The sequence below is a fragment of the Pecten maximus genome, chromosome 6 (genome assembly GCF_902652985.1).
Source record: "Pecten maximus chromosome 6, xPecMax1.1, whole genome shotgun sequence".
In the NCBI taxonomy this organism is placed as follows: Eukaryota; Metazoa; Mollusca; class Bivalvia; order Pectinida; family Pectinidae; genus Pecten; species Pecten maximus.
In genome coordinates, this window is record NC_047020.1 from 33,093,526 (window position 1) to 33,114,300 (window position 20,775).

The window sequence follows — 20,775 nt, forward strand, 5'->3', positions numbered from 1 at the left end:
TCCACAGTTTACGACACATCAAGATTGTCTCCTATAATGTAACGTTAATTGTATTGATACATTTAAGGGAAAATAAGGTAAAAGCATAATAATAATTACTTCACTTTGGAGTGAGACAGAGGGATATGATTCTTTACACTTCAACTAAAATGTCAGCCACTTCTTTCGAAATGTTGTTTTCTTTCAAAGCGAAAGCTTTTTAACTTGTGTTGTCAGCATTAAGGTAAACTTTATGTTTAATGATCCTCAGTTATGTAGATCACTCGTGTCGTATGGATGCTGACACCTGCATGCTTCAAGCTGTCGCGTGACATTATTTGTGTTTGACTTGTATGTATCAACAATGTTTACATTCTACAGTGACATCTTTAGTTGTCAGTTTTCCCCGTGTTCTGCAGTGATAAATTTAAATCACAATTTGATAATTACATGCCGAATACCTCCATTTGTTTTTACATTCATTTAAATATTTAGACATTTCTCACCAATGTATGCTTCATAATATAGGATGACTAATACGTTTCACAAAGCACAAAGTAAGTAAACTCTTAAAAAGACACTCTCGTAAATAAAATCACACAAAGAAGGATCCTTGCAAAGTGATATATTTTGAAAAAATGTCGATCATATCCCAGGCCAATCTCGTGAATGCTAAGCTAATATTTTATGTTGCCATTATACGACCATACAAAAATTAGTTGTTTAGGTGATGCCACTTTCAGATTGAAAGCCTAAGAAATATTGTTTTGTAAACCATTCCGGAAGCTCCTTCCTTTGAAAGATAAAGTATTTGTTGTTTTAACCAAGGTTGCAAGAACAATCATAAATTTTCGTAGAATTCCGGAAATCTACACTGTTTCGCAGTATTTGTCGCTCGTCATTCTATTCTCGTTTCCGGAAGATGAAGTCCCTTCAAATTTTGTCTGCTGTATTGTTGTAACACCTGTCCGGCCTAACGTGTGTTTTGTTTGTTTGTCGATGAAAGTTATCTAACAGGTCAGTTAGTGTCACGCTGATACGATTTGTATGAAATATGAGTAACGGAAAGCCTGTTGCCCTGGTACGATATTGTGATATATATTAGCGGGGGGAAAAAGAGAAGTAAATTAGGTTTTTCTAATTTAACTTTGAGACACGTGCTCTAAATTCAATAAAATTTCACACTGAATTACCTCCGTGCACTGTCCAAATCTTCTTCGGTCAAAACTCAATCGACCGTAACCCCGCTGGACGCTGCATGCTCTCAGTAGATTTGTCAAGAATTGAACATAAGAACAGTAGAGATCAGTTACATTTATATTTCGAAGCGATTGTAAAGCGAAATGCCGTGATTGGGTGAAGTCGATAGAGGTCGGGCCATTGCTCTGATAATGCAGGGGCATTCGCAACGTCATGTAACCCAGTAATGTGGTGTACATAAGACAACAATATCCCGTTCAGTTGGGCGTCTCTGAGCCACAGAGAGATTGGGTGGCAGTCCATCGAACAGACGTCCGCGCATTACGTCACTGTAGAGACACACGTCGCATCCCCGTAACCGAATTTAGACGGCGAAGGAGACGGCACGTCAAGTTGTCGGCACCCATGGTCGGCCAGTGTGTCAACTAATCGGTTGCGTGAGTTTCATTTAAGGCTACCACGTCCCTATATTGGTCCGCCACTCACGTAGAGGCGACGCCATTGTCGAATGCAGTGGCTGCTTGCACATGAACCTAATCGGTTTAGATTGGCCCATTGGAGATACGTGTTGTTCACTAACGACACGGGTCAGATGGACGACAATGTGTCTATCTCTGTCCTGGTGAGCGATATTCTGGCACTTACGTAACGGAAACAGATGGATTCGGGGAAAAGTCTGAAATGGGCAGTGATATCTCAAGGTGTGAAAACACATCTCGTGGTTATCTATGTTAATCTTACAGCAGTAATATATCGGAATCAGACCATCAACGTTACCTTATGTTGTAGCAGGACAATGCAAGGCCCCATTTTGCCAGGATTTGTCGTGACATTCGGGCTCAAAACAACGTTCTTTTGATTGGCCACCATACAGTCCAGATATGTCCCCAATCGGGCATTTTTGGGCTTAGCTAGACAGGAGGGTTAGGAAGCGTCAACGTCCGATATAACGTCCCTCAACGCACGCTGGCCCTTATTCAGGCGTGGAATAATATCCCCCAAAGGACAATAAACTCCTTGATTGGGCCACTGTTAAGGAGGGTAAGAGTAACGACTGAAGCTAGGGGTGGGTACACACGCTACTAATTTGGATCAGGAAACAGCTCATTTCAACAGTATTCAGACAAACGCCATCTGTGTTGGAACATCAAAAATCATCAAAATGTTTCAAGTAATGATGAAATAATGGAGAAAATCACACCATGGACACATCATCAAAGAATCTAGTAGAATGATAAATATACAAATAATATACTTTCGTTTCTTTTTCCGCTAGTATACATAACCTTTGTAATAAAAACAACCACCGTTTTGATAATGCTTACGTCCAATAACATTACTGACGTCACGAATTGCACATATGACCGAATGAATCGTTCTATGTTGAGAATGAAAGATAAAATTTACACACAAGATAGTGTCCCTACATCGTCGTTGACGTTCTTATGCATTAAGAAGCAAGTTTAGATACTCTTTTGTCTTTTATGTCTTCGATTACATCTTCTCCACGCCAGGAAGCATCACACATTCGTCTAGATAGTTATTAAATCCCAATATTTTTCCCCATTGTATTTTATAACCTGTTCTGCTAACTCACATTTTGATCATAATATTTGTTATGGTATACCTACGTGGCAGGCCTGAATCCCATAGACGTGCAATACTGTATAGCTTTGGTAGGTCGCCATCTTTGTTTTAGGCTCCTGAAAGCTGTATAGATACATGTAGGCTGATGTACTAGCTCTACAATATTTTGGTCTGTGTAGGTGACTTGATTGCATACCAATTGTGAACACCAGCTTTTTGTAACATAATTTACTCAAGCTCACCTACATTATGTATTTAAATATTTAATTACGCTAGTTTGGAAAACAGACTCTCGTTTTTAAATGTAAAGCAATTCAAGTACGTCAGTCTATTCGATAGTAATTATGATTAAAACATAACCTGGCCATTTACATCCTAAGTCATAATACCTCAACATTGAGGTAAACATTGCGATACGTGTAGACATGGACCAAATACATAACTTGATACTTACATTACATTACACTAGGGTCGACATACCAGGCATATATTTCTGTTTGGTAATCGAATTATATTGTTATTACTATTAACCTTATGGACTTTTATATTTGCTATAACAATTTTATGTCTACAGTAAAATAACTTGTAGTTCAGTATATCGCTGCATCATGCATGTGATAGGAGAACAATAAAATGACTATTTTGTAACACATATTGTTCTGTTAAAACTTGTTAAGTCTTTCATTTTGTGCAAGTCTTTCTTAAATCCAAGATGAGAATTTCATCAAGAGTGTCGCTTTGTCTGTTAAAGCTATAACATATAAATCTGTAATTTAGTTACGGTTTTTTTGAGTGAACAACATAATAAGAATATTTTAAGTGACGACATTCGTTTCTGTCAAACTTTTCTTGATTTGACATGTGACAATTATGATTATGTATTGTAGGTCGCATTGTGATGTCAAATAAATCACACTGATTGTCGAGTTTCCGTCGCCACTGACTGCTTCACCAAAATCATGTTATTTGTTCGTGACAAGATTTCTGTTTGGTTATATATATATATTCCGATATGCTTGCGTGTCGAATATAGCACGGTCTAGTTTACACTCTCCGTTCCCTTTATCGACCCATAATACCAATACTGAGGTCACAATCCGTAACGCCACTATTCGGAACACCCCGCATTATACACCTAACCGTGAACATGAGTGGAGGTAAGCGTGTTGCTGTGGTAAGTGTAAATCTTTTAATTCGTCTGTGATACAAATATACAAATATTATACAATGATACCATTCTGATATTCAAATAAAAACTACTATTTGCAATATCATTTAACGTATTGCTATATTTACCCCCACCCAACGAACACGATATAGACCGTTCCATATATTGTTCATGTCGCTTAAACTCGTAATCGAACGAACCCAGTTTAACGTGACCTGTTTACAGGATACCTCACTCGTATCACTGGTATCTTTTGTATACTAAACTGTTGCATGTATTTAAACATAAATTGGCATTTTTAGCAGTTGTTTCCTTAGATATTTCAATGATTTGCTATCATCGCCCTCGATTAAATGAGCAATCTTTCTGTCTAAGTAGGTTGGTGTTGGTTTATGTATCTGTCTGTGTGTATGTCTGTCTGTTTGTCTGTACATGGATGAATAGCAGGATAATAGAAACAGAATGTGTGTTTAATATGCATTTTCTTATATATGTATGTATACAATAATATATACAACATGTGTAGTATGTGTGCACTTGTATGGGTATATTTGAGTTGTAGTAGGTGCGGTATGTGGATATGTTTTCATGTAAGTGCTGTGTGTACATGCCAATGGATGGATATCAAAATAGTACATGTATGTGTAGTAAAGCATGTGTGCTCATTGTCATATGCAATAGTTAGTATATGACTATATGTAGTACGTATGAACATGTATATGTGCATAGTGTTGTGTACATGTATGTATATGTACTAGAACATTCATGTGTGTGGGAAGGTGTTTGCGTGGGGTGTGTCATTCTCATTCATCAGAGTTACTTCCCTTCGTTTCATATGTCACTCGGTCAGTACGGTGGTGTAGCTTAGCAGACTCTGGGGGGCGAGAATGGGGGTGTGTTGGTGTGTATGTGTGTGTGTAATTAAGCTTGTGCGTAGTAAATTATAATAGAAATACACATCAGTGCTGAAAGGTGTGAATGACCATAAAATGTAGATGTCTTGTGTTTGTTGATAATATATGTTTAACTGAATAAAATATAAATTACAAAAAAAAAAAAAAAAAAAAGAGCAATCTTATATATTATCCAGAGGAATGAACCAGTATGCAAACGAGCCTGTATACAAAAATACGAATTTACGGTTACAACCGAAATATCGTTGTGAATATGTAATCAAAAATGAACCTCCTTCTTTACAACTTCTTCCATATTTATAAATTTGTGCATGCTACTTTACTAGTATGCGTAGACAAAATACAACACAGTTGACTTTGCGGCGAATATGCATAACATTTTATGTTTAATGACCTAAAATATGTCTTAGTACTATGATAACTGGTTTGAAATTCAAATGATATTTTTGAACATGACGTGCAAAATGATATACAGTATAGTGAATGTATGTAATAAAGGAGGATATTTTAATTCACAATTTTCAATTTTCAAGCTGACTAATCTTTAAACAAAACTACTTAAGATTGTCTGTTATCGCCCTCAGGTGACCGGATCCAACAAAGGTATAGGATACGCTATAGTGCGTGGTCTGTGTAAACAGTTTCAAGGAGATGTTTACCTCACAGGTAAGGCATGTGTCACGTGATGAGATTAGGGGCATGTTTAAAGCATGCTAAACACTGACCGTTTTTTCTAATAATGTAACCATGCACATGTCGAAGTCAGAGAAAATAAAATACATATAAACATCATATATATATATGTGTGTGTGTGTGTGTGTGTGTGTGTGTGTGTGAATGAAACAATCATATGACCCGCTTTTTCATATTTTCATAGATAAATCATTATCCCGATATTTTTCGCCTTATATCTTAAGCACAGTTGAGCTAGACATCTAGCTACCGCTGATATAATAGCTAAAACATTGCATAATATGGTAGGTCTAGGTCAGCATTTAGCTGTTTTGTAGTTCCTGAATTTTTTAAGTGATTTTAGTCTATTTTAACAGCAAGAAATGAAGAACTTGGCCTTAAAGCTGTAGAAGACCTGAAGAAAGAAGGCTGTCTTGCCAAATTCCACCAACTGGATATCACAAAGCCGGACACTATAAATAAACTAAAGAAATTCCTTCAGGACAATTATGGTGGACTGGACATCCTGGTCAACAACGCTGGTATGGCATACAAGGTAAATCGCATGTACAGATTCATCAATGACCAGACATTCTAACAATATACCGTCAAACTGATTAATAAACATGTATGCTGATATCATGTTTTTTTTTTTTACAAAACGCATTTTAAACGCAAATGATTTACGATATTACATCACAAACAGGTAGTCTGTTTTAATTGAAACAACCATAAAATACAATATAATGCGAGGAATGTGAGTTAATTATTATCGGTACGATAATTATGATTAGACGGGAAAACAATAGTCGGCATTTCCTTAATTACAATAATGACAGTGAAACAAAACAATGCGTGTTTTCCTAACCATTTATTTACTCGTGTGTATCGTATCTCTGAAAATTGGACATATAGTTTTCCAATGGATAGGACAGATCCTATTACGTTATGACTTAAAATATACACATTTTTTCCCTTTAGTATTTTATAAAGTTTGTACAATGAAGTTGGTACACTATCTAATTACAAAGGTTAGATGTTTTTATGATATTGTAAAATCACTCAATTTGTTTGTTTGCTTAATTACCTTAAATTATTCATGGACAATTTCAGCAAGCATCGACAGCACCATTCTCCGAGCAGGCGGAAGTTACTGTCCAAACAAACTTCAATGGAACGTTAGATGTATGCGAGGCACTGTTCCCTCTTCTTCGTCCAAATGCAAGGTAATCATGGAAAGAATAACACCATTTTCACATTTGCTAAAGATTTCATAACTTTTATTTCTTGTGTGAAATGTTTCTTGTTTACACGAATCTTATCTTAATTGTGGTTTTATGTAATGTATTGTTTCAGAGTAGTCAACGTATCCAGTATGGCGTCTCAGTTTGCACTAAAGAAATGCAAAGTGGATCTACAGAAGACTCTGGTAGACATTTCACGTATCACTATGGATGACTTAAAGACATTGATGAAGCAATTCGTAGAGTATGTATATATTATGTGAATTATGGTAAGCCTGTATACAAATTTGTGGTAATACTAGTAATAGTTTATATATTACTAGATCTCCGATGAATAAAAAGCATAAATTCAACCCCTTCCTCTTACACATTCCAACAATAATACTCTCTAACATCTCACACGTCCATACATTCAATCTCTTCTCATAATTTCCCGCACCTATATCCCTTACCCTCTCACACGTCCATACATTAAACCTCTTCTTCTCACACTTTCTTTCAAATATATCCCTTACCCTCTCACACTTCCATACATTCAACCTCTTCTTCTCATAATTTCCCACACCTATATCCCTTACCCTCTCACACGTCCCTACATTAAACATCTCCCTCTCACACTTTCTCTCATCTATATCCCTTACCTTCTCAAACGTCCCTACATTCCATCTCTTCCCATACTTTCCCTCTCCTTGATATCCTGCCCTATTACAGTTTCCCTTTCCCCCATCTACTTGTATACCCCGTACACTCCCAAATCCTTTCACACTACCCCATCAAATCTATGGAATTATGGCTATGTTATTATTCAGATTCCATCGCTGATCATGATATTTATTTCCTCTCATATTTTGTGCTGCCATCTAGAACAGACATACTTATACTATAGACTGTATCTTAAGGCTATTATATTTGAAAACAAGGAACTAGATTAATATGTGATCCATTCTTCACATGATTTTGGGCCCTAGATAATTGCTCGCGGCGCTACTTTGTAATTGTTATCCACGGTTACTCATAACATGTATAAAATGGTAACCACGATAAAGAAATATATCAGTTTAAAACCACTATATTATAATAATAGCAGCGGCTATGTAATGATAGCTTATATAATACATGCACAATATTGAAGCAGAGCACGATCCAATCAATCTCTTCGAGATGCAGTTGATAATTTATTCATGTGAAACTGAAAATATATAATCAGCTCAAAAATTTCGGAGGGTGTTAATAGCGTAAAAATATATACAGTGGCCTTAGTTTTTTAATGGAGCATTAGTATTCTCATTTTTGGAGATGTGTCTACATAAATAATACATCAAGTTAGGTAACTGATTAAATAATTTCATGAATTTGAGTTCGAGGAATACATAGTGATTGGAGCGTTTGTTTTTACACTAATAGGCAGTATATTACTTTATTATTGATGCACTCGGACCGCTATCTCTATTTTACGGACGTTTACCTGTGTATGGTTCATTATCTAGATTGCACCACAAATTTTAACTTTAAGTCCTAATTACTGTCTTTAGCTCTCAATTTCTGTGAAAGAAGCTAAAATCCTGTGAGTCTTCTTTAAATCCCTTAAACATTTTATAATTTACCTGGTATTTGTCATCGTTTAGCTCAGCAAAGAACGGAACACATGGGGATGTAGGCTGGCCAGAAAGTGGATATGGTGCTTCGAAGATCGGAGTGACTGTTATGTCTATGATACAACAACGAGAATTGTTGAAAGACACTAGACAGGATATTGTGGTGAATGCGGTAAGAAATCTTCTGTATTCTGTACGGCGAATGTAACATCAGTATTAGTGATGCAACCTTTCATTAGTAATTCGATATTAACTGTTTGGTTAGAATAAACACGTATCAATGACTTTGACAGGGTTTAATTTGGTTTGGTTTGGTTTAGTATTGTTTAACGTTCTATTAACAGCTAAGATCATTTAAGGACGGAATGCCATGTTTGCGAGATGCATGCGTGTGTTGAATGTATTTTTGTTTGCATCACTGTGAAAGAGCGGATGCCGACTTTATAGTGCTAGCTCACTGAAGCACACTGCAGAAGACACCCAGCAGAACAACTTATCAATCTCACGTTATATTGAAAACGGGCGAATCAAGCGTTTCACTCCCGATATATACTGAACACTAAGCAGGAGAAAAAACTACAATTTTTAAAGACTCAAAATCACGCTCGCAGATGCGAACGCTCAACTAAAGGCGAAAAGTGACACAATGTGACATCAGAAAGTTTAGAAAGAGAAAATAATATTCCAAATTTAGTCGCCTCTTACGATTATGCAAGAGGGCAGCAGGTACAATTCGAAACGCTCTATCTGCAGGAGAGATCAAGAAAGTTTAGTCTTACATTACAACGCATGATTCCCTTCCAAAAAAATGAACTTTTATTGTTATCCTGTAAATATTGATAAAAAGGGTACGAAAAGCATGACTTTCGGAATGATTTGTTCATGAAGCGTATCGAATTTTTGGACGCGACAAAAATTGATTTGCCTTTGATAATAAAACATCTTCTAAATAAGACATTTTTTTATGAATATTAATAATAAGTATCATTGGTTAAAAATGGTCATTTTTTACAGTGTTGTCCCGGATATGTGGATACAGACATGACATCGCACAAAGGACATAAAACTATCGATCAAGGTAATATCACCCGTAACATAGTCGTATATAAAGTAAAATAGAGACCGCTCAACAATGTATATCTAGTTAAAGCGGTCAACATGGCCTTGCACAAATCTTCCATATCAAATGAGATTTAAACAAGTTTTGTTTCATTTAACCGAACGAAACATATTGTTTTGATACAAATATTTGATTTCACACATAACAATGATTTAAACTCAAAATTGGCAATATTGCACTCGTTACCTCATTTTTTAATAGTGACTTTATACAGCAAATCATATATCCAGTAGGTGTTATTACATGTGGTGCTATTGAATAAATACAATAAATGAATAAATGCTTTCAACATCTTTCTTAACACCAAGGTGCTGACACGCCACTGTATCTCGCCATGCTCCCTCCAAACACGACCAGTCCTAAGGGAAATTACTTATCTGATAGGAAAATTGGAAAATGGGAGGTAACCCAAGCATAAACAAAACAACAATCAACGGATCGCACTGAATGGAAACGTCCATTCCGACATCAAGCATTACTAATTTACACGGAATGTAACAAGGAAGTTACATTAATCTGTGTGGACTAGTCTTTATCATATAGACACATCATAATAAAATTGCTGTTATTTATATTACTTGAAATAAATAAATATTGAAACCACTTTTTTCTTGTTATTGTTATTTTCTGATACTATAAATGTAGTTTTCCGTGAAATTCTTTCGGCATTCTGGTGTAGCTCGGGAGCACAACATATAAACGTACATTATTTTATTGAGCAAAATGTAAATATCGTAACTTTAACATCAAAGTGATAACAAACAAAAAAAACAAAAAAAAACATATAAACAAAAGAAAGATACATATCTGCAGATAACGTCCAGATATTTTTTATGTTGATTGTGAAACGCATTTCATCAAGCGTGTATTTTACGTTTATCATTGTATCAACAGTAAATGCACGACGATCGCTCCTGCTACATATTTTAAAGTTCAATTTACGTATGAAATATCAAACTCATCACAATATATTTTGTATCAACGTATTACAATTCAATTGACAGCTTATATCATACACTAATATCATCCGAAAATTTAACGTCGCCGTAAGAACCTTCACCAGACTATATCAACATTTCCGGTGTGTGTTCGTTATATATGTATAACCATACTAACGAAAACGTCTGATACAAATGTGTAAACATCACATTTGACACGTAGGAATACATAAGTCAGACCGGTGCACACATGCGCAATTAGTTTGAATGCGCAACGACTGTTTTGACTTTCTTCCCAATAAAATATGAAAAGATATTGTAGAATTAACTAAAATATAACGAGGAAAAAATTAAATGTTTGAAATATCTTACAGGAATCGAAAGAATAATGTTTTGTTTTTTTGTCATTTACATATGTATAAGCTGCATTATTTTCTTTTACAGATATTTCAACATCACGCACGTTTGAAGCACTAATGTGCGTCATAGAAATATTTGTAAAAAATGCAGTGTAGAGACCGGTAAACGATAAAAAGCAAGAATTATTTCTTAAATAACGTTGTTTGAAAAATTGATGGAAAAGTCATATACTCACAACACAATAAGAAGTAATTCTTGCCCTCTAACTCAAAATTGATAAACAAGGGCAAACTATCAACAACATGTAGATTTGAATTTGGACCAATTAGACGTGAGGAACATAGTAGTTATCCTCTGCTTCATCCGCCATACAAAATCTAGGTCAAATCCGGGTTAAATCACATTCCAAAAAAAAAAAAAAAACTTCTTCATTAATCTACATCTCTCGAAATATTGCGTTGTTCTCATCCAGCGTTTCGAAAGGGTGTCTTCTCCACTTTGCATATCAACGTCAACTACAATTTTTTTCAGGATTCTATCTGAAAAAACAAGGTGCTTATTATTAGATTTTGGAAAAAAAGGTAGTGTGAAAGTCAAGGAAGCCAATATAATCGAGAGACAACGTAACCTCCAACGTTGTTTATTGGAGAGCAAACATTCTAAACACTTAATTGACAATATGAAATAGCAGAGACCTTTAAAGCCATACAATGGCTGCTCATTTATATGGGAATTAATGCAATATTTATATATTTTGTGAAAACTTTATGGAAGGAATAAGAAATCAATCTTTGTCATATCATCTGACTAAATTACGATACGTGTCTTAAATAAAAAAAAACCGTTTAACAATGACCATGTTACATCTGAGTTTTAGCAAATAGCACTTACGGTAATGGTGCCATTATAAATACACACTACAATATCGTTCTGCATATGAATATCAATTCAATGACAAAGTTCGTGTGGTGGGCCCTTCACTGCCAGGTAAACTGTCATGTAAAATAATTTGAATGCAAATGCAACAACATGGGCAAAATCCAGGATAGCCTAACAGTGTCTATGAATTACGTAACAGAGAGGGGCTGTCATACATAGAAATTTTAAAAGTTTTTGACCTGAGACATTAGTGTTCTGCGCACATACACACACGGACGGATCAACACAATAGATATATTGCAATGGCCTTTACTAATGTTGAGAGACTATGGAACGAACCAATTCCATATCTCACCAAAAATGTCTTTCTTTGACAAGTTTATGTCTCGAGTCTTCCCTGAAATCACTTTTGCACCACCCCTGCTCCTCGTCCATTTGCTACACCATGTATCGGGGTTTGAGACAGAATTACAATTTGAGTTCTGTAAAGTCCATCCTGCATTACTTCAGCTTGTGGAAGGTATTGTTTTGATCATCACAGCTGTACAAACAGCGAAGGTCAAGGTCACCTCAACATCTGGTCGTAGCCAAAAATCTTTGGTTATGTTATTACATATGACTTCATTCCCTCAACTGTTCATTCGAACTTCAGGTATTGTGAAATGTATATCAATCCATGTTTGAGGTTTTCGCTACCAGAACAACGTTGTCATCGTATAAGTTTAATGGTATATAAGAACACACAGGTATTCAACAGTTACCCAGAAATTTACAGTGGACGGAGGAACCCCCACCTGGGGAATACTTGTCCCTTTTCACCTTTATTCCTACGTCATTCTGATTTCAGTAGATGTGTATATTTTTGTTTTGTCAAGTCTTAAGGCATTACTCTTTATTCTGGTATATAGAAGGTACCTATTTCATATGTTAATTGTTCAAGAAAATAACTACAACCCTCAAAAACACGTCTCCGTTAGGGGCTTGATTCAAGCGAAACAGCAGCTCATTGTCTGTTTTAGTTATGCGAGTCCTTTAAGAACAAGTCAATATTTTGTTAACCGTAACCTCATTGAAATTAATCTTTTGTGTTCTACATACAATTCTCACAAGTAACAACAACCTGTATTCAGCAGATTATTTCCTTTGATACAGTGACCTTCAGATGGGTCAGAGGTGACATGATTGAGGTCTTCAAAATTACGAACAATTACTGTGATGGCAAGGCAGCGGATTTTCTGAATTCCGACCAGTACGAAAATACAACGTACGGCCAATATACAAGCCATATGCGATAACTACAGATGAACTCAAACACCCCGTCACACGAAATCCGGACAGATACGTGAGTTAATTGTACTGGCCTCTACCAAGTTTAAGATATTATGGAAAGAACAATTAGAAACCTCGCCAAATAGTCTTACTTAGACTAGTGTTTGTTTCTCCATTTCTCATGTCCAATCAAATAATTTGGTAAGCATAATATTCACAGCTGATAAATAGTTCCATAAAATAGCAGAAAAAAACAGAAATACAACTTTCTTTACATAGTAAAATAAATCATCAGCTACAATTTTATTAAATTAGCCCGATTAAAACGAACGGAGATATTATAGGTAAGGCTACTAAGGCAGACAACAGCTGTACAGGTAAATGTTACTGGTAGCCATGGACACTGTCCATTTCTTGTATTGGGTTTTAATTGGTCACACATGATTGGTTTTAGTGAACTAGTCTACATACACTCCTAGTCTAAACCTATTGCACGAGGATGTTTAGTCAACACTCAACTGTATATTGATGACAACGTTTTGAATCGATGAGTAATAGATCAATCAGACTGGTGGGGAATTAATTAAAAACAATAATCAGAAATTTATAAGTAAGATATGCATAAAATTATTTCAGAGGTTATGCAAATCTCATGAATTGCAGTTTAAGGAAAATTACATAATGATGAGAATGAGTCATTAACCTGTTTGCGAATGGGAGGATATCCCAAGGAAAAAAATATTATAGAAATAATCGCAATATTTCTAGAATAAATCAGAAAGATTTTATAAGAAAGTGAAAGTGCATTTCTAATTTGTGATATTTGACAGAACACTATCATAAAACGGTGCCACTTATTATTGATTTTTTTTGTCCCATGATAGTAAACACAAAATATGAAGCAATCATTCAGATACCTTACTATTTTAAGATGTTTGCCATTGTGAGCGACAACTTAAGAAAAACGCTCTCCTTGATTATTTGAGTATGTGGTCACCTAAACGTCAATTGTGGCTTTCTGTGGGTAGTTTTGAAATACCTTCGTTGTGCTTCCGTCCGTGCCAATAACAGTATTGAATATAAGTTGATAAAGTTTGTTTCCCAACTATTGTTATACAAACGGTATGTAAACATTGCGACAAGCGCAGACATGTATGAAATCCATAGCTTTACAATTACTTTACATTGCATTAGGGTCGATATACCAAACATGAGTGATACTTTAATATTGTAATATCCCAAATATTCTTGTTGGATAATCAAATTATATAATTGTTACTATGAACACCATGTACAAAGGATTTTGTCTGGTACGGAAAGTCTGAGAATTTGATATAACTTGTTGTTTCCTTTAAGATTTATAGTGTATTTTCAGTGTATTCTTGTATCATGTCTGTAATTAAATAGAAAAAATAGATAAAATGACCATTATATTAACACATGGTTCTTTGTCAAAATATATTAAGTCTTTCATTTTTGTACAAGCCCTTCTTAAAAGTTGACATTTCGTTAAGAGCGTTATTATAGCAAATCAATATCTAATATATATTTGAGTGACGCCATTTGTATTTATCAAACATAGAACTTGTTTTGACACGTATCAAGTATTCTGTTGGTTGCATCTTGATGTCAAATAAATCTGACTGACTGACGGGTTTCCGTCGCCACTAACTGCTTCGTCAAAATCGTGACACTGTCTAGTCGATACCCGCGGTCACCTTTATTGACCCGTTATACCAATACTGAGGTTACAAACTGTAACGACACTACTCAGGAAAGCCACTACTCTGGACACTCGGCATTATACACTTGGCTGTGAACATGAGTGGAAGTAAGCGTGTTGCTGTGGTAAGTGTAAATCTTTTAATCCGTCTGTGATACAAATGTCATAAGATACCATTCTGAAATTTTCAAAAACGTAACTGACAATAGCTGTAAAATGTATTGCTTTAATTAATTACCCTCACCAAATGAACACATTATAATTGGCCGTCCCATATATTCAATGTCGCTTTAACTCGTACGGTTACTACAGATATATCTCTGTGAACACGTAATTAAAATGAATTTCCTCTATTTCACTTTTACTTGCTTCTTTACTTAGAATATCAAGAATAATTAAAATACAGCGGACTTTTCTGCATTACAGTTTTTGTTTCATGACTTAAAATATACATCTTTGTACTACGATAACTGTTTCCAAAAAAATGGGACATGCAATGGTATACAGTATAGTGAATATATGGAATAAAGGAGAAGATTTACTTTGAACAAAATGGATTGACTGTAATAATAATTACTTTCGCCTTCAGGTGACCGGATCCAACAAGGGTATAGGCTACGCTATAGTGCGTGGTCTGTGTAAACAGTTTCAAGGAGATGTTTACCTGACAGGTAAGGCATGTGTCACGTGATGAGATCAAGGCATGTTAAATCAATAACAGCATGTTTTGATGACATAACGGGGCATACTTTTCTACGTCTCCTATGACAACAAGATATAATAAGTAAGGAGCGCATTTTCTGAAATTTCTAATTTATTGATGAAGAAAGAAAAAATCAAATACTAATATATATACGTAAAAATTACACAATCATGTGACATGCGGTTTTCTAATATCCATAGATAAATCATTATCCCAATATATGCTGACTAATATCCTTACTTGTCTAGCACAGTTAAGCTAGACATCTAGCTACCGCTGATATGATAACTGAAACATTGCGTTATATAGTGGGTCATGGTAAATATCTAGCTGTTGTGTATTTATAGAAGTTTTTAAATTGATGTTAGTCTATCTTAAACAGCAAGAAATCAAGAACTTGGTCTTAAAGCTGTAGAAGACCTGAAGAAAGAAGGTTGTCTAGTCAAATTTCACCAACTCGATATCACGAAGCCGGACACTATAAATAAACTTAAGAACTTCCTTCAGGACAATTATGGCGGGCTGGACATCCTGGTCAACAACGCTGGTATTGCATACAAGGTAAACTATCCAGTTATTACCGACCAGGCAATCATACATTATAGCGTCAAATTGAATAATATGTTCATATCGGGTTTTTTTTTATTTATTCATAATTTATTTGTCTATTGCTCAGTTTGAATACAAGGCATTATGTTTGCACTTTAACTTGGCGTTCTCTTTTTAATCAAAGGCTTTTCAGTCTTTATTTACAAAACACATCTTAAACGCCAAGTATAAGATAATGTATCACAATTAATATACCTATGAAATATGTTAAGAAAAGCGATTTATTTATGTTAAAAACAGGTAGGTAATTATTATCAATTATCAATATTACGTTAATAATCTGTTGGCTGAAAACAGTAATTTGTACATCCTTAGTTACTATTATGACAGGGGTGTTGTTTTATTTCATTTATTCACCTTGAGAGTCGTTTCTCAAAAATCTTGACACATAGTTTTCCCATTGATACCGTAGATCTTATGACCTTGAAATAGACATTATTCTTTTCTTACAAAATGTCGTAGGAATAATTTATTCTCTGAGTTTATAGTATGCACAGCTAAAGCTCTATTGATATATATATATATATTTCTTTGTATTATTGTAATAATATTCATTCTGTTCGCTTAATTATCTTAAATTATTTATACCTAATTTCAGCAATCATCCACTGCACCATTTTCCGAGCAGGCGGAAGTGTCTGTCCAAACAAACTTCAATGGGACGCTTGATGTGTGTGAGGCACTGTTCCCTCTTCTTCGTCCAAACGCAAGGTAGATCTGGAAAGAATGACACCTTTTTCCCCATTTGCTACAGATTTAATATTTTCTATTTGTTGTTATTGTTTCATGTTCCCGCAGTCTATAAAAACCATACATCTAGCGATTTCCTCTTCTACTTCGTAATAAATAACAGCATGATATCGAAGATAATGGTTTTTCATGAAACCTTTTCCACTCTCTAGTTAATCTGTTTTGTCAATTACAGACTACACTCTTGTCTTGTTTACACTTTCATTCATTGTGGTTTTATGTAACGCATTGTTTCAGAGTGGTCAACGTATCCAGTATGGTGTCTCAGTTTGCACTAAAGAAATGCAAAGTGGATCTACAGAAGACTCTGGTAGACATTCCCCGTATCACTATGGACGACTTAAAGACATTGATGAAGCAATTTGTAGAGTATGTATATCTTGTTAGGTGAATTTTGGTGTATATATTATGTGGATTATGGTAAGCCTGTATACAAATTTGTGGTAACACTAGTTATAAATATTTTACATATTACTACATCTCCGACTAAATGAAAACATAAATTCAACCCCTTCCTCTTACACATTCCCACACTTATACTCTCTAACATCTCATACCTCCGTACATTCAACCTCTTCCCATAATTTCCCGCACCTATATCCCTTACCCTCTCACACGTCCCTACATTAAACCTCTCCCTCTCACACTTTCTCTCAACTATATCCCTTACCTTCTCAAAAGTCCCTTCATTCCACCTCTTCTTCCCATACTTTCCCTCACATTTATCCTGCCCTATCACAGTTTCCCACCTATACCCTCTTACACTTTCCCCCCACCTTCTAGTATCCCCCACCCTTAAACTCCCAATCCTTTACCATGCCCTATCACATGATATTATGGCTATGTTATCATTTAGATTCCATCGCTTATCATGATATGTATTTCTTTTCATATTTTGTATCATACTATATACTGTATCTTGAGCCGATTATATTTGGAAACAAGGAACTAGTATGATCTGTGACCAATTCTTCACAGGATTTCAAGCCCTAGATAATTGATCACAGCGCTACTTTGTAACTGTTATCCACGGTTACTCATAAAATGGTAACCACGATTAAGAAATTTATCAGTTTAATACAACTATATCATAATAATAGCAGCGGCCATGTAATAATAGCTTATATAATACAACATTGCATGCAAAATATTGAGGCAGATAATGATCCAATCACTTCGACAGGCAGTTGATAATTTATCACGTGAAATTGAAAATATATGATCAGAAGCTCAAAAATTTTGGGAGGTGTTAATAGCGTAAAAAAATATATAACGGCCTGGTTTTTTAATGGGTCATGAGTATTCTCTTTTTTGGAGATTTGTCTACAGAAATGATATATCAAGTTAGGTAACTGATTAAATATTTTGCATGAATTTAAGTTCGAGGTATACATAGTGATTTGGAGTGTTTGTTATTACAATAATAGGCAGTATATTACTTTATTATTAATGCACTCGGACTGTTTTCTCTATTTAACGGACGTTTACCTGTGAATGTTTCATTATCTAAATTGAACTACAAATTTTAACCTTACGTCTTAATTACTGTCTTTAGCTCTCAATTTCTGTGAAAGAAGCTAAAAGTGTCTTCTATAATCCCTTAAACATTGTATAATTTGCCTGGTATTTGTCATCGTTTAGCTCAACAAAGAAAGGAACACATGGGGATGTAGGCTGGCCAGAAAGTGGATATGGTGCTTCGAAGATCGGAGTGACGGTCATGTCTATGATACAACAACGAGAATTGTTGAAAGACACTAGACAGGATATTGTGGTGAATGCGGTAAGAAACCTTCTGTATTATGTACACCGAATGTGACATCAGTATTAGTGATGCAACCTTTCGTTAGTCATTCGATATTAACTGTTTGGTTAGAATAAACACGTATCCATGACTTTGACAGGGTTTAATTTGGTTTGGTTTGGTACGTTCTATTAACAGCTAAGATCATTTAAGGACGGCATGCCATGTTTGCGAGATGCATGCGTTTGGTGAATGTATTTCTGTTTGCATACCTGTGAAAGAGATGATGCCGACTTTATAGTGCTAACTCACTGAAGCATACTACAGAAGACACCAAGCAGGACACATTATCATGCTCGCGTTATATTGACAACGGGCGAATCAAGCGTTTCACTCCCAATAAATACTGAGCACTAAGCAGGAAAAAAAACTACAATTTTTAAAGACTCAAAGTCTCGCTTGCAGATGCGAATGCTCAACTAAAGGCGAAAAGTGACACAGTGTCAATAAAGACATCAGATAGTTTAGAAAGAAAAAATAATATTCCAAATTTAGTCGCCTCTTACGATTATGCAAGAGGGCAGCAGGTACCATTCGAAACGCTCTACCTGCAGGAGAGATCAAGAAAATTTAGTCTTACATTACCACGCATGATTCCCTTCCAAAAATGAACTTGTATTGGTATCCTGTAAATTTTGTTTAAAAGGGTACTAAAGGCATGGCTTTCGGAATGATTTGTTCATAAAGCGTATTAAACATTTGGACGTGACAGAATTACTTTACCTTTAATAATACATCTTCTAAATAACACATTTTCTCATGAATATCAATAATAAGTATCAATAGTCAAAAAGATGTTTTTTTACATTCTAGTGTTGTCCCGGATATGTGGATACTGACATGTCATCGCACAAAGGAACTAAAACTATCGATGAAGGTAGTATCACTCTTAACATATTCGTACATGTATATAAAGTAAAATAGAGATCGCTAAACAATGTATATCTAATTGAAGCGGTCAACATTTCCTTGCACGAATCTTCATTTCAAATGAGATTTAAACAAGTTTTGTTTCATTTAACCGAACGAAACCTACTGTTATGATACGAAAATTTGACTTCTCATATAACAAAAATTTTAACTCAAATTGCACGCGTTACCTCATTTTTCAATAGTGACTTTATACAGCCAATCATATATGGGAGTCTGAAGTTGGTTCCGAGTTCCGAGTTCCGTTTAAGTAAAGCGGAACTCGGAACCTTTAAGATAAACGGAACTCGGAACCAGTTCCGAGTTCCGTTTAAGAAGAACGGAACTGCAATGTATAAGCTTTTTTTGAGTTTTGGTCCCAGTTCCGAGTTCCGTTTAAGAAAAACTGAAATACTATGTATTAGCTTTATTGGTTTTGGTCCCAGTCCCGTAACTACGTTCCGAGTTCCGTTTATCTTAAACTTCAGGCTCCCTACTGGCTCCCATCATATATCCCAGTAGGTGTTATTACATGTGGTGCTATTGAATAAATGAAATAAATGAATAAATGCTTTCAACATCTTTCTTAACACCAAGGTGCTGACACGCCACTGTATCTCGCCATGCTCCCTCCCAACACGACCAGTCCTAAGGGAAATTACGTATCTGATAGGAAAATTGGAAAATGGGAGGTAACCCAAGCATAAACAAAACAACAATCAACGGATCGCACTGAATGGAAACGTCCATTCCGACATCAAGCATTACTAATTTACACGGAATGTAACAAGGAAGTTACATTAATCTGTGTGGACTAGTCTTTATCATATAGACACATCATAATCAAATTGCTGTTATTTATATTATTTGAAATAAATAAATATTGAAACCACTTTTTTCTTGTTCTTGTTATTTTCTGATACTATAAATGTAGTTATCCGTGAAATTTTTTCAGCATTCTGATGTAGCTCGGGAGCACAACATATAAACGTACATTATTTTATTGAGCAAAATGTAAATCTCGTAACTTTAACATAAAGGTGATAACAAAAAAAAAAAAAAAAAAAAAACAGCTTATGTCATACACTAATATCATCCGAAAATTTAACGTCGCCGTAATTACCTTCACCAGTCTATATCAACATTTCCGGTATGTGTTCGTTATATATGTATAACCATACTAACGAAAAGGTCTTATACAAATGTGTAAACATTACATTTGACGCGTAGGCAGTCGGACCGGTGCACACATGCGCAATTAGTGTGAATGTGCAACGACTATTTTCGTTTTTGTTTTGATTTTTTCCCAATAAAATATGAAAAGAATATAGTAGAATTAACTTAAATACATC

General features: G+C 35.1%; 2 protein-coding genes across 2 annotated transcripts; both read left to right on the plus strand.

Moving 5' to 3' along the window:
* Positions 1-3,850: 3,850 nt before the first annotated feature.
* On the plus strand, positions 3,851-10,083 carry LOC117329572 (carbonyl reductase [NADPH] 1-like). Its single transcript, XM_033887578.1, has 8 exons — positions 3,851-3,940; positions 5,433-5,514; positions 5,898-6,076; positions 6,634-6,746; positions 6,877-7,008; positions 8,390-8,531; positions 9,374-9,437; positions 9,788-10,083. The coding sequence occupies exons 1-8, from the start codon at positions 3,914-3,916 to the stop codon at positions 9,895-9,897; spliced, it is 849 nt and encodes a 282-aa protein (XP_033743469.1). The 5' UTR covers positions 3,851-3,913; the 3' UTR covers positions 9,898-10,083.
* Positions 10,084-14,649: 4,566 nt separating this feature from the next.
* On the plus strand, positions 14,650-20,319 carry LOC117329573 (carbonyl reductase [NADPH] 1-like). The gene is made up of 8 exons (XM_033887580.1): positions 14,650-14,773; positions 15,238-15,319; positions 15,734-15,912; positions 16,559-16,671; positions 16,948-17,079; positions 18,352-18,493; positions 19,328-19,391; positions 20,021-20,319. The coding sequence occupies exons 1-8, from the start codon at positions 14,747-14,749 to the stop codon at positions 20,128-20,130; spliced, it is 849 nt and encodes a 282-aa protein (XP_033743471.1). The 5' UTR covers positions 14,650-14,746; the 3' UTR covers positions 20,131-20,319.
* Positions 20,320-20,775: the final 456 nt, after the last annotated feature.

Excerpts from the sequence above, each read along its gene's own strand:
- LOC117329572 (XM_033887578.1), top strand. The coding sequence starts at position 3,914 with ATGAGTGGAGGTAAGCGTGTTGCTGTG. Across the intron at positions 6,747-6,876 it reads CTTCTTCGTCCAAATGCAAG|AGTAGTCAACGTATCCAGTA; the intron begins GTAATCATGGAA and ends GTATTGTTTCAG. Across the intron at positions 9,438-9,787 it reads ACATAAAACTATCGATCAAG|GTGCTGACACGCCACTGTAT; the intron begins GTAATATCACCC and ends CTTAACACCAAG.
- LOC117329573 (XM_033887580.1), top strand. The coding sequence starts at position 14,747 with ATGAGTGGAAGTAAGCGTGTTGCTGTG. Across the intron at positions 14,774-15,237 it reads GAAGTAAGCGTGTTGCTGTG|GTGACCGGATCCAACAAGGG; the intron begins GTAAGTGTAAAT and ends TTTCGCCTTCAG. Across the intron at positions 17,080-18,351 it reads TTGATGAAGCAATTTGTAGA|CTCAACAAAGAAAGGAACAC; the intron begins GTATGTATATCT and ends GTCATCGTTTAG.